At 39.7% G+C, this 13,261-nt stretch overlaps 2 protein-coding genes across 2 annotated transcripts; both read right to left on the bottom strand.

Annotated features, from left to right (window-relative positions):
* Window positions 1-1,719: 1,719 nt before the first annotated feature.
* On the bottom strand, window positions 1,720-3,916 carry LOC122008443 (L-type lectin-domain containing receptor kinase SIT2-like). Its single transcript, XM_042564171.1, has one exon. The coding sequence runs from the start codon at window positions 3,888-3,890 to the stop codon at window positions 1,854-1,856; it is 2,037 nt and encodes a 678-aa protein (XP_042420105.1). The 5' UTR covers window positions 3,891-3,916; the 3' UTR covers window positions 1,720-1,853.
* A 182-nt stretch (window positions 3,917-4,098) lies between these two features.
* LOC122008442 (L-type lectin-domain containing receptor kinase SIT2-like) lies at window positions 4,099-6,303 on the bottom strand. The gene has a single exon (XM_042564170.1). The coding sequence runs from the start codon at window positions 6,226-6,228 to the stop codon at window positions 4,132-4,134; it is 2,097 nt and encodes a 698-aa protein (XP_042420104.1). The 5' UTR covers window positions 6,229-6,303; the 3' UTR covers window positions 4,099-4,131.
* Window positions 6,304-13,261: the final 6,958 nt, after the last annotated feature.

The following is a 13,261-nucleotide window of genomic DNA, read 5'->3' as shown; positions in this document are numbered from 1 at the left end:
TAATTTCTTGCTTGGTTCTCAACCAAGACTTAACTCCTATCTTATTTCTAACCAAGACTTCAATTGCCTAGCTCTCCTAGGACTTAGTCACCGCTTGATTCCCAACTAAGACTTCAGTTGCCTAGCTCAACTAAGACTTAGTCATTGCCTAATTCCCAATAAGGATTTTAGTTACTTAGCTCCACTAGGACTTAGCTATTATCTGGTTCCCAACCAAAACTTCACTATCTGTCAAGTAACTTACTCTGCACACTTGACACAAATTTATTAGATCTCAACAAATCAAACTCTATATATCAAAATTTTAGGTTTAATGTTGTCTTTCCAACCCCAACAAGATGAACCATGGAAAGCAAGAACAATCAAAATATGTATTACAATTAAAGACCAATTTGACGACCAAAGCAGATGTTTCTAGTAGGGGTCGAGGCCAAGAGGAGTTAGAGACTGAGGTTTAATAGTCATAATTCATCAAAAGCAGACCTCCCAAGAAGTCGACATCATTAAAAACCTATCTCTCCAAGAAGACAACTCATCAGAAGCCGACCTCTTTAGGAGTCGATCGACCTCATCAAGAGCCGATCTCTTCGGGAAAACGACTCATCAAGAGTCGACCTCATCAAGAGTTGACCTCTCTAAGAAGATAACTCTTCAGAAGCCGAACTCCCTAGGAGTCGACCTCATCAACAACTGATCTCTCCAAGAAGACAACTCATCAGAAGTTACTCGCTAAAGACCGACCTCGCCAAAGGCTGACCTCACTAGAAATTGATTCACTCGAAAATGACCTCATCAGAAGCCGACCAAAAGAAGCCTAGTCCATCAAGGTACACTTCCAGCAATTGTTAATCTGTCCTTGTCAATTTGTTTCTAGATCTCGAATTGGATTAATTATTATTATTATCTCCTATGATTGATGAGTTTCTTTGTATGTATTGTCAGGAAAGAGGACTTAAATGATATTCGTTTTAAATTAATTATTGTAGATAGGGATCCTATAAAATTATTATAGATAAGGATCCTATAAAAATCTCTTTCGAGAAATGTTCCAAGCCCCGTCACATACACTAACACATATGTTGCAACCAATACGCTTATCAAATTCAAAGTGAATTGCATAACCTTCTGACTTAATTTATTTTTTATAAGGATATTGAATAGTTATAGGTAAACGATTTTATATGTAAGATAAGATAATTATGTAAATTTAACAATGTACCTTATAACTTGATAGAAATGAATATAAATTAATAAGGTTTAACTAATATAACAAGGATACCAATTGTTATATTAAAAACTTTATTTTTTTATTCCAAAAAATTTAGAATAGATAATTTCCACTAAATAAAGAATCATTTCAAATAATGAAGAAATTAATAGATTTAAGTAGGAAGCAAAATAAAATAAACAAAATCTCATACTTAAATATTTCATTTGATAACCTACTACTAATGCTTATTTTATTTCTATTAAATCGAAAGACAATCTCCCACATTCATTCAACTAGGAAAGAAATTATGAAAATCAAAATCGTATGGCCTGGTGCCACATGTCTCATCCCAAAATCAAATTTGGACTGTCTTTCAACTTCAACAAACAGATACTTCAATTGTTAGATAATTATACTATAGCTAGAAATAAATGTAAGATTGATTCGATCTTATTATTTCCTTTTTTATTTAATTAGGGTAGGAAAAAAAATCTGTCAGAGTCTAAAAGTAAATCAATGAAATACCGTCCTTTCAAAATATGAAGAAAAAAAAGGCATCTCATATATGTTTATTTGTTTTAATTCAAACTATTTAATCAATTTTTGGTGGTTTGACGCCATTGACGGAGTGAGCTTGAATCATCTATGGCACTGATACAGAATCAGTAGAGGCAGTGGCCAGAGACGAAATGGTCGGATACGACACGACGTAGTCATCAAAGCCGTCGCTGTGGAGCAGAGCAAGACCAGCGCTGAAACTCTCGTCCATGTCCGCCGGCAGCAGCAGCTCAGGGAGCGCCGCCGCGCCGCCCTCCAAGTACCGCACTGCCTGGCGCATGCTCGGCCTGCGCGCGGGCAGCGGGTGCGCGCACAGCAGCCCGAGCTTCAGCACCAGCTCCACCTCCTCCTCTGCGAACTCCTCCTCGAGCCTCGGATCCCTCGCCGCAGCTATCGATCCCTTCCGCCAGTGCTCCAGCACCCAATCCGCCAGCACCAGCTCCTGGTCGTCGTCGCCGGTGCCGCCCGAGTCCACCGGCCTCCTCCCGCACGAAACTTCCAGCGCGAAGATCCCAAACGCAAACACGTCGGTCCTGGCGGAAGCCCTGCCGGTCCGAGCAAGCTCAGGCGCGAGGTACCCCATGGTTCCGACGATGCTGGTGGTTTGCAGATCGGTTCCGTGATCGTAGAGTCTCGCGAGGCCGAAGTCGCCCAACCTCCCGTTCATCTCGTCGTCGAGCAGCACGTTGCTGGCCTTGATGTCTCTGTGGACGACGACTTGCTCCCAGTCCTCGTGCAGATAGAGGAGGCCCGCCGCCACGCCTCTGATGATCCGAAACCGAGTCGCCCAGTCCAAACCAGGCTTGGCTTGGCCGTGCAGGAGCTTGTCCAGACTTCCATTGGGCATGTAATCGTAGACCAGCATGAGTTCTCCCCGGCGACGGCAGTAGCCGAGCAGCTGCACGATATTCCGGTGACGGAGACGGCCTAAGCTCACAATCTCTGCTATGAATTCCCTTATGCCCTGTTTCGACTCGTACGACACTTTTTTCACGGCGACCTCCGATTTGGAGCTCGGCAGCAGCCCCTTGTAGACCCTCCCGAATCCGCCGACGCCGAGCAGCTCCCTGTCCCTGAAGCCATTGGTGGCGTCGTACAGATCTTTGTACGAGAACCTGCGAGGACTGTACTCGAGCTCCCAGTCTTCGAGGTCCTCTGCATACTTCATCCTCCGTCTCACGGCGAGCACAACGATGCAAAGGAAGATCAGGACCACTCCGGCCGAAGCCAGAGGCAGCACGATCTCCAAGACTCTTGATCTGCCGGTCGACGGGAAACGAGGGAGTGGAGGAAGCAGGGAGTAGTTCAGAGCTGGAGCTGCCCCGTTCGTGCTGAAACTCCAACCGCGAATGCAGTGGTGGGTTAGGAAAGGGCCGGTGGATGATGAGAAACCGACGAACATGGAGTCTGAGAAAATCGCAGAGAGATTAATGTGCTCCGTCAAGAGAGGTTTCTGTGGTTTGGCCATGGGGATCGGAGCTAAGGTGACATTCAGCTGCATCTCTTCGCCGTCATAGTCAACCCAAACTTGCAGACTTTGGCCGCTGATGAGCGTTAAATTGGTGTGCAGTCCGCTGCCGTCGGCGTAGTAACCGGCAGGCGACGACGAATTGGACGTCAAGCTGTTGATGTCGATTCCGACGTGGTTGTCGTTGATGTCGCTGAATTCAGGGTTGAGGATGGTGTCGAGCTCGATCGCGAAGACGCGATTGCTGGAATTGCCATTGTTGCTCAAGTTTAGGATGCCCAGGTACTGGCCTCCTGTAGCTAGGGAGAAATCCTCCGTGGGAGAGACGACGAAGGCGATCCCATGGCCGCTGAGATTGGGGTCCTCGGAGACGATGCCGAAAGCAAAAGTGGTGGAGAAGGAGAGGACCGAGATACCATTAGAATGGTTTCTGAAGTCGAGCTTGGAAGGGCGGAACGCGTGGCCCATGATATCCTTTGTTGCGTTGGTGAGCACCAGGAGGCCGCCGGGCGTTACCGACGCGACGCCGGTGAGAGTCAAGTTCGCGCCGACGAATCCGTTGAAGGTAAACTGATGATCAGATGCGCCGGCGGCGAAGGCTGCGAGGTTGAGGTGGAAGAAGAGGAGAAGGAAGAACAAATCCATGAGGAACATGATCTTAGCGATTGCCTGAAGAAACCAATCATCGATCAATTACTTCAAGGCCAAGGTTAGTGATTTCTTTCCTAATTTTCCAGACACCGCACTTATTTTCTTTGCCTGATAGCGAAAGATGGCGACAAGTTTGACTTATCTTTCGAACCTCTTGACAACTTAGATAACAAGTTTGACTTGAATTCTGATTCAGCTAGTTGATTCCAGAGAAAAAGCCATCCTGTTGAAGCAGTAGAATAATCTATAGAGAGGAAGACACGATACTATCTGTAGTGACCGCCGGAGAAGACGATGGAAACGAGGAGACATGCCCGTTAGAACTCTTCCTGCTATGTGGCACGAAGCCGGTGAAGCTCAGGTGAGTTGGCTCAAGCTCCGGCGGCGTCAGATCCCCCTCCAGGTACTGCACAACTCGGCGCATGCTCGGCCTCGCGGCGGGCAGCGGGTGCGAGCACAGCAGTCCGAGCTTCAGCACCAGCTCCACCTCCTCCGCCGGAAATTCATCCCCCAACCTCGGGTCTGCCGTCGTCAGCACCAGTCCCTTTTGCCAACTCTCCGACACCCAGTCCAGCAAAACAGGGTGCTCGGAATCGGCCGCTAAATCCACAGGCCTCCTTCCGCATGCGACCTCCAAGAGGAAGGCCCCGAACGCGAACACGTCGGCCGTGGTGGAGGCCTTCCGGGTTCGAGCGAGCTCCGGCGCGAGGTATCCCATCGTTCCCATGACGTGAGTGGTCAGCGGATCGGTTCCGTGGTCGTACAGCCTCGCCAAGCCAAAGTCGCCTAATCTTCCGTTCATCTCGCCGTCGAGCAGCACGTTGCTGGCCTTGATGTCTCTGTGGACTACGATTTGCTCCCAGTCCTCGTGCAGGTAGAGCAGCCCCGACGCGACGCCTTTGATTATCTGAAATCGCTCCGGCCATGGGAGAGCAGGCCGGGTTTTGTCGTGAAGGAACTTGTCGAGGCTGCCGTTGGGCATGTAGTCGTAGACCAAGAGCAGCTCCCCCTTGCGCCGGCAGTAGCCGAGCAACTGGACGAGGTTCCGGTGGCGGAGGCGGCCCATGCTGACGACCTCTGCTATGAATTCCTTCATCCCCTGCCTCGATTCATGGGACACTCTTTTGACGGCGATCTCCAGCTTCGACTTCGGCAGCAAGCCTTTGTAGACCCTTCCGAATCCGCCAGCGCCAAGCAGATCCTTCTCCCTGAAACCATGGGTGGCATGGAACAAATCCTTGTAGGAAAACCGATGCGGGTCGAACTCCTTCTCCCAGTCCTCCTGTAGCTCCGCGTACTTGTTCCTTCGCCTCACGGCGAACACGACGGCGCCGGCGGCTATTAGAACGAGCGCTGCCGAAATTAAGGGCAGTCCGATTTCCAAAAATCTCGACCGGCCATGGCCTCTGGTGCGAGGGATGGACGGCAGCAGGGAATAGTCCAGAGCTTCAGCTGCGCCGTCGAGTTTGAAACTCCAGCCGAGAATATAGTGCGACGTTCGGAAAGATCCAGTGGAGGCGGAGAACCCGACGTACATAGCATCCAAGAACACCGTTGCCAGATCCACCGCCGTCGACAAGAGAGGTGTACTTGGCTTCGACATCGGAGTCGGAGCCATGGTGACGTTCAGCCGCGTGCCTCGGCCGTCATATTCCACCCAAACTTGCATGGCCCGGTCAGCGATGAGGCTCATGCTGTTGAAGGAACCAGTGCCGTCGGAGAAATAACCGGCAGAGCTCGAGCTGTTCGATATCACACTGTTGATGTCGATCCCGACGTGGTTGTTATCGATATCTCCAAGTTCAGGGTTGAAGAGCGTGTCGAGCTCGATGGCGAAGACATGGCTGCTGGAATTTCCATTGTTGCTCTGGTTGAAGAGGCCGAAGTACTGGCTCCCCAGGGCTCCGGCGAAGTCCCTGGTGCGGGAGACTAAGAAGGTGAGGCCATGGCCGCCGAGGTTGGGGTCCTCGAGCGTGGTGCCGAAGACGAAGGTGGTGGAGAAGGAGAAGACTGTGGTATTGGAGGTGGCTCTGAAGTGAATTGGCCGAGGAATGAAAGCGTGGCCCCTCGCCTGCTTCGTGTTGCAGGTCAACTGAAGCAAACCGCCGGAGACGATGGCCGCAGTCCCGTCCACGGTGAGATTCGCCGCCAGGAATCCATTGAAAGCGAACTCTTCCCTGCCAGCACTGCTCGCGGCTGCAAGTTCAGATCGGCGGAGGGAGAGAAAGAGGAAGAGGCACAGCAAATGCTTGTGCGACATGGCGACGACGGTAAGAAACAGGCGTCGATCAGTGTCGTCCCTTTTATTGGAGCACCTTAGCAGCCCTCCAGGGTGGCCCATATTTTCTTTGGGTAAATTTTAGGGTATTTGTCCTATCAAAGTGATATGCATGAGCGAACTCAAATACACAATAAACATTGCAGAAAATTAATCCCAAAATGTATTAGAATAATTATTAGGTAAATATTTAACTGTACTAATCCGTGCCAAAGAGTCTGTTGACTTCATCAAAATCGCCTATTTCTATAAATCTATTATAAGATAGACCAACTTAACCATGCAATCGGAGCCACAATTGATCAATCAACAAAAGTCAAAAGGGTTGTCTCTTTCGATCAAACTCGCATCAATTTAAATGAGTGATAATTTTGATGAGGCAAGTCTTGTCTCCGATCACGAAAGTTTGGCTGTTCTTTAGCCATTTTGATTACTCCTAAAAAATCATACTATTATTGTTTTTAAAAAAATTAACGAACCTGGGCACCATGACACCTGTCAGGAGTGATAGAAATAGGATTATATTTAAAAAAAAACAATTGTTAATATGTCATTTACCTCTAATTCTACAATAATCAATTCAATTTTAATCCTATCACTCCTACCTTACTGTTCAACAACTTATTTCTACATGAGTTGTATTCATTTATTTGGGCACAAATCAGAATTAAAACAGAACATTTTTTTATTTTATTAATATTTAAAAATATTTTATATTGAAATTTATTAAAAAGGTATTTATAGTATTTTATACCTTAAAATTGCTAAACGTAGAATAATTTTATTTATCAAAATTGTTATAAAGTAGAGCTTTAATATTGATGAAAGTTACTCTTAAGTTGATTAAACTGCTTCAAATGCAGTTATAAAGCGGGAGAGGTAATGATTAGGTAAAGATTTTAGATTCACCTACAGTGTACTCTTCTAGTAAAAAATTGGACCTTTCAGTTGGTTAGTACGGAAGAAAAGTTGCTATAGAATAAGGATTTAAATCTGGATAAAGTCAAAGAAAAAAAAATCTTCCTTCGTATTGATCAACTATAGTTTCTTGATTTATCTCCTTACATATAATCTTAAAGTCGACCGTGTGAGATCACTAAGATGACGAATTCCACTTTTGTTACTATAGTGAAAAATATAGTGAAAAATAGACCTAAAATGTTGGATGTCTAGATATACCTCCATGAATATCTAAAAAAAAATAGACCTCAATTTATTTTGATTGTAAATTTTTTTATAAAACTGACTCAGTCACTAAAATAATTAGTTGGTTTAAAATGAAGTGGTTTTTACTTGAACTTTTATAATATAGAGTAATTTAATTAAAATTATTTAGAATGTTTTTTTCTAAATTGCTCTATGTTATATTAATTCTGTCTAAATTATTATAACATGGAGCAACTTAACCATAATTATTCGGGATAATTTTGATCAAAATTACTTGGCGCAATTTAAGTTAAAACTGCTATAATAATGTTGAACTAACACAGGATAATTTTTTAAAAAATAGGATGGGATGTGTGTAAATATATATTTTTTCATTAGAGTCCTTCTGACTCAAATTGTCATAAAGCGGAGAAATTTTTAATTATATGGAGCAATTTGATAATTATTTAGAACAATTTTGACCTAAATCGCTCCATAGTATACTAATTTTGTCTAAAACAATTGCAACATGGAGCAATTTAACTATAAGGAACTTTAACTAAAATTACTCGTAGTAGTTTGTGCTAAAACTATTCTAATAATATTACTCGTAGTAGTTTGTGCTAAAACTATTCTAATAATATTGGACTGGTAGGATAAAAAGGATACTTTAAAAATAAAAGAGCAAACATGAAAAAGGCACCTTAAATTTTATAAATCACCAGGCACCTCGTTTTTTTAAAATAAATAAATAAATAAATATATATATATATATCAAAAAGCACTCCTTTAATAATTTTATTCCAAAAATACCTCTTAATCAAGTATTATTATAGTAACTACTGATAACTACTATAATACGTAGAAACTATTTAATAACTACTATAACGTATAGAAATATTGAATAATTGTTATAACAAGTAGAGCATAACATAGCTGCTAGTACATATTTAGGATTTAGGGTTGACATCATATAGAAGTTACTAAGTGTTGCAATGTGTAGAAGACACTGAATAGTTGCTACAACGTATTTATGATAAATTTATGGTTTAAGATTTAGGGTTTAGACAACATAACAGTTATCCAATAGTTACTACAATGTGTAAAAAAATACCCAATAACTACTATAATGTGTTTATGATGCGTTTAGAATTTAGGATTTTTGAATATCAAAATTCTATTTACCAACTTGATCAAAATTATCCAAGTTTCATCAAAATCATTTAAAATAATTGTAGAAATTATTAGGTAGCTTCTACAACTCTAAACCCTAACTATAAATTTTAAATTCATCTTAAATATGTTGTAGTAGCTACTTGATTACTTTTACACAGTATAAGTCCTAAATCTTTTAACTCTCCCAAAACATGTAACAGCTATTAGGTAATTTCTATATATTGTATCAACTACTCGGTAGCTTCTACACATTATAGTAACTATCAATAGTTACTACAATAACATTGGGTCAAAAGATATTTTCGAAATAAAATCATTAAGAAGTGCTCATTTATTTGTTTGTTTGTTTAATTGAAACAGGAGTGTCCATTTGATGCTACTCTTAATTTGAGACACCCTTTTTATTTTTGTCCATAATAAAATTTAGGATGGATTGTGTTTTAATAAAACTATTTCTAGCAGCAGCCCTTTTGATGGGACTATCATTGGGCCGATTAAGCCTATTAGGTCCATTGGGCCATCAAGATAAAACATGTCACTTGATCCATTTGGCGATGAACATGAGCCACATTGCTCGATACACTTCACTTTATAGAGTGTTCTTATACGATCACTGAGCCACTATTCTCCGGCAGCCGTTGGCATCCCCATCAAGGGTCGTGCCACCGGAAGCACGGCCTTGCTCTCCAACTTGATTTAGAAATATTTTCATGTTTATGACACACAAATCAAACTCAATTAGCGCATCAATTTCATCTCTAACATAATTTTAAAATATTAATATTTTTCTAAAGTAAACATCAAGACACATCAAGCATAAACATCAAGATTCATGGCATTTGGATAAGGGACAAATAAAAGAGTGCGTTTGATTCGAGATTATTATGTATAACCTTGGTTATGTATAAGGATGGATCTAGAAATTAAATATGGATTGGGCTTAAACTTTATGATCCCATCTGAAATCAGGAAAGATGTCATATTGGGTAGGTGACTCTGCTGTTGACCGTGAGAAGACTCTGAGCTAGAGGGGGATAGCACCGAGCGATCCTTTTTGCGCACACTACAAAAAGAGTAAACAGAAACATTAGAGCGAGAACCAGAGAGGGGGTCCATGATACAGGCACTTCGACGCTCAAATTAGAATTATGATATAAAGAATGAAGAAGAAGATGAACAGTAGAATAGTAAAATAGATATGTGTGTGCGCGCGTAGTATCGTATACTGGGCTAACGGAGAAGACCCCTTTTTATACTGACCATCATAACCTCCATAATAGTGAGACGTCAAAAAATGTCTTGTATCAGAATATGTTGAGTAAATGAAGAGGCACAACTACCCTTAGAGGAAGGTTCCATTGTGTGCATATGCTAAGATAGCGGACTATTCCCTAACAAATAACTGTTATTCTTTGATAAGTTGTTACAATTCTCTGACATTGCTATCTCCCGAAGAAAATCTGACTGTATGTTGGAAAATTTGCACATGAGGAGTGGGGAGCTAAGTGTCGAAAGTCCGACTAGCTCTATTGTCGACCGGCTGTATACTGGGAGACTTACATATGAGGGGTGGAGAGCTAAGTCCCGAAGACCCGACGGGATCTCAGGCCGACTGTTGTATACTGAGAGACTTGCCCTTGAAGAGTGGGGAGTTAAATCCCGAAGGTTTGACATACTTTAGGGAGTGCTAAGTCTTGGGAAGCCCAACCAACTCTGGTGCCAACCGGTAGTATGTTGGGAGATTTGCCCTTGAAGAATGAGGAGCTAAGAGCATTCACACCAACTTCCCTATCTAAAATGTATAATTTAGGGTAAACAATTTACTTTACTAAATTTGAATATTCACTTTTCACCATATATCACTTTCCCTATTTATTCTATCTCTTCTATAATGTAGGAATAGAATTTATTCCCTAAATTTAGAGAAGTACTATTCATAAATGTATAATTTAGGGAATGGATAGAGAAGCTGATGCAAAGGTTTTTTAGCTATATTATCCAAAATTTCGGGTAAAATCTTTGAATAGGGTATCTGATGTGAATGCTCTATGTCCCGAAAGGTCCAACAGACTATATACGGGAAGACTTACTCTTAAGAGTGGGAAGCTGAACCCCAAAGGTGAGTGGTTCATCTCACTATGTACACCCTGACTGCCTCCATCTCATCTTGACTTTGACCGCCACCTCCCTTGACCGTAACTGACTATCATCTTGACTATCTACTCCACATTACCCTCGAGGACATCCACAACACGTCGTATCACTTGAGAATACTTTAATTTAATATAATAAATTATATATATATATATAAATCCTACAAATTGTTTGTTGTGAATTCGTCTGTACCTCGACTTGAGGCACCTCTAAAAGAGGAGTTTTCGTCAATTTTTTTTTATTAATAGTATTGAGGCACTTGGATAAAATCTAGACGCCTTAATTCATTACAGTACAATTTTAGGTTTTTTAAATTTTTTTTAGCTTCGGGATTAAGTTAATTATATTTTATTTTTAGGGTTTAGGGGTTCGGTTATAATGTTCAGACTAAAAAAATTTTAAACTCAAAAATTTTTAAGTGCTTACAGGGTATATATTTAGGGTGCCTAATAATATATTTATTTATTTAGCTTCGGGATTAAGTCAATTAGATTGTACCTTTAGGATTTAGGAGTAAAGTTATACTATTCAAGCTAAAAAACATTTGATTCTCACAAGATATAATATATATTAGAGAATCCCAACAACAAACTACTATAACGGGCTTCCCTATGAAAAAAATTAATTTAATTTAATATTATACTTATCTTAGTAAAAAAAACTAAGAAAAATATATTTTTTAACATTATTGGCCTAAAATATTTATAAAAGCTTCTTTGATTATAGGTTTATCACTTCTAAGATGTGGGACTAAAGAGAACTATATTTTTTTTATATAAAACAATCAGAGAAAATTAATGATGAGAAAAATTCATAATAATACGTCGCAGCTGAGTCTCGAACTCTAGATCACTGATTGTTTCGCTTGTGGAATTACTAATAAATCTTAAAATTATTTTTAGTGTGAATAGAAAAAAGGATATTAACGTAAATTCATTTTAGGCTTCACCAAAGTTAGTTAGTAAAGGGGGGAGATTTTTAATAAATTAGTAAGATATTTAGGATTTAAGATTTATAAATATTGATTAAAAAATAAATTAAGGCGGTTGGATTTGATCCAGACGTCTCAACACAGTGAAAAAAATTTGACAAAGGCGCCTCCAATGCAGTGGAGGCACCTTAAGTCGTGGAGGCGCCTCAAGTCGGGGCATGAACGAGTCCGTAGTCAACATAATTCTCTTTCTCTCTATATATATATCATTATTTGTTCAATGAAATTGTGCTTATGAGATTTTGAAATATAAAATTCAATCAATAAAATTTACATCTATATTCTTAATTAAATCTCATTTAATATATTAAGCTTATATAATTGAGCTTATTATACTAGGTGAAATCTTTATATGATACTAATATCGAGATAAAGGATGGAGAAATGTGAGAGACCTATCAGCATACACGTAGGCATACATGATTATGTCCATTCGTGCCTTGACATCTCACATTAAGATCACGTCAAATCCGACGAACATAATTAGAAAGTTTATTGTTTGGATGGCTGTATGCCAATCCACAAAATAAATTTATCCATATAAATTATATTTTTTTATTATTATTCATGTAATAAAATTATTATATGATTTGAAGATTTAGATCATTTAGATGTTAAAGGAATGATCTGAAAGTACATTTAATGTTGAAAAATATAATGAAAATGCCATTTGTTTGATGGACTCGGATTTTTTTTTTTTGTAATTTATTATGCAATTTGATTTGTTTAGTGCGTGAGCCAGAACTACACCATTGGTAATTAATCATATATGTGACTGCTGGATCACTGGGATTAAACTAAATGAAGTTTGAATCAATCACAAATGGTAGCAGAAAACATGCAATAGAAAAATGGTACGGACGTAGAAAGTGCTTTTGCTTGACTTTGGTGTGGGCTACCCTCAGTACTATCCTAACATGCATCCGTCTCTAGTTATATATTATCATGTAATTTCTATAACCTTGATTATTGAGAATGAAACATGAATACAATAAAATTTTATTTGTTTGAAGATTTTATTTTATAACTTAGTGTAACATTATATCATATTACTCTGGGTTCAATCATAAACATGATGATATTATATACTTGTCCGCACACTTGATTTAATTAAGTATAAAAAATTATATAAGCCGGATAAGTAATGTATGATTGTATTTATTTTAATTTTTAAAAAATAAAATCTAAAATAATATATAATAATAATGATAATATTTATTATTAACAATGATATATATAAATAAATAAAATCAGATAATATTTTAATTTTTTTATTATTTAAAAATAGATAATTTTATTAGGCTTTAGATTAACTCTATTTAATTTATTCAAATGTAGATATGTTATATTAATGGTCCCCTAATGTCGGCCTCATGGATATAGAGGGAGATATATGCAAATACATAGACGTCAGGTGCATGGTGGGGTAAATTCCAGATCGTTAATTAGTTCCTGAGAATCAACCCCTGGTCATTACGCCATAGATGTCATACGTTCACTGTCTATGCTACGTCCTCGGAGTGTCTATTTAATTTATTCAAACTATAGTTAAGAGTTGATTGATTTTATTTATTAAAATTTTAATCAAAATTTTAAAGTTGAAAAAATAAAATTTTCATTCTTCTTCCC

Source organism: Zingiber officinale, chromosome 8A (genome assembly GCF_018446385.1).
Source record: "Zingiber officinale cultivar Zhangliang chromosome 8A, Zo_v1.1, whole genome shotgun sequence".
Taxonomy (NCBI): domain Eukaryota; kingdom Viridiplantae; phylum Streptophyta; class Magnoliopsida; order Zingiberales; family Zingiberaceae; genus Zingiber; species Zingiber officinale.
Note: the sequence above shows the minus strand (reverse complement) of the source record. Positions and strands in the feature narration are given on the sequence as shown.

Excerpts from the sequence above, each read along its gene's own strand:
- LOC122008443 (XM_042564171.1), bottom strand. The coding sequence starts at position 3,890 with ATGTTCCTCATGGATTTGTTCTTCCTTCTCCTCTTCTTCCACCTCAAC.
- LOC122008442 (XM_042564170.1), bottom strand. The coding sequence starts at position 6,228 with ATGGGCCACCCTGGAGGGCTGCTAAGGTGCTCCAATAAAAGGGACGAC.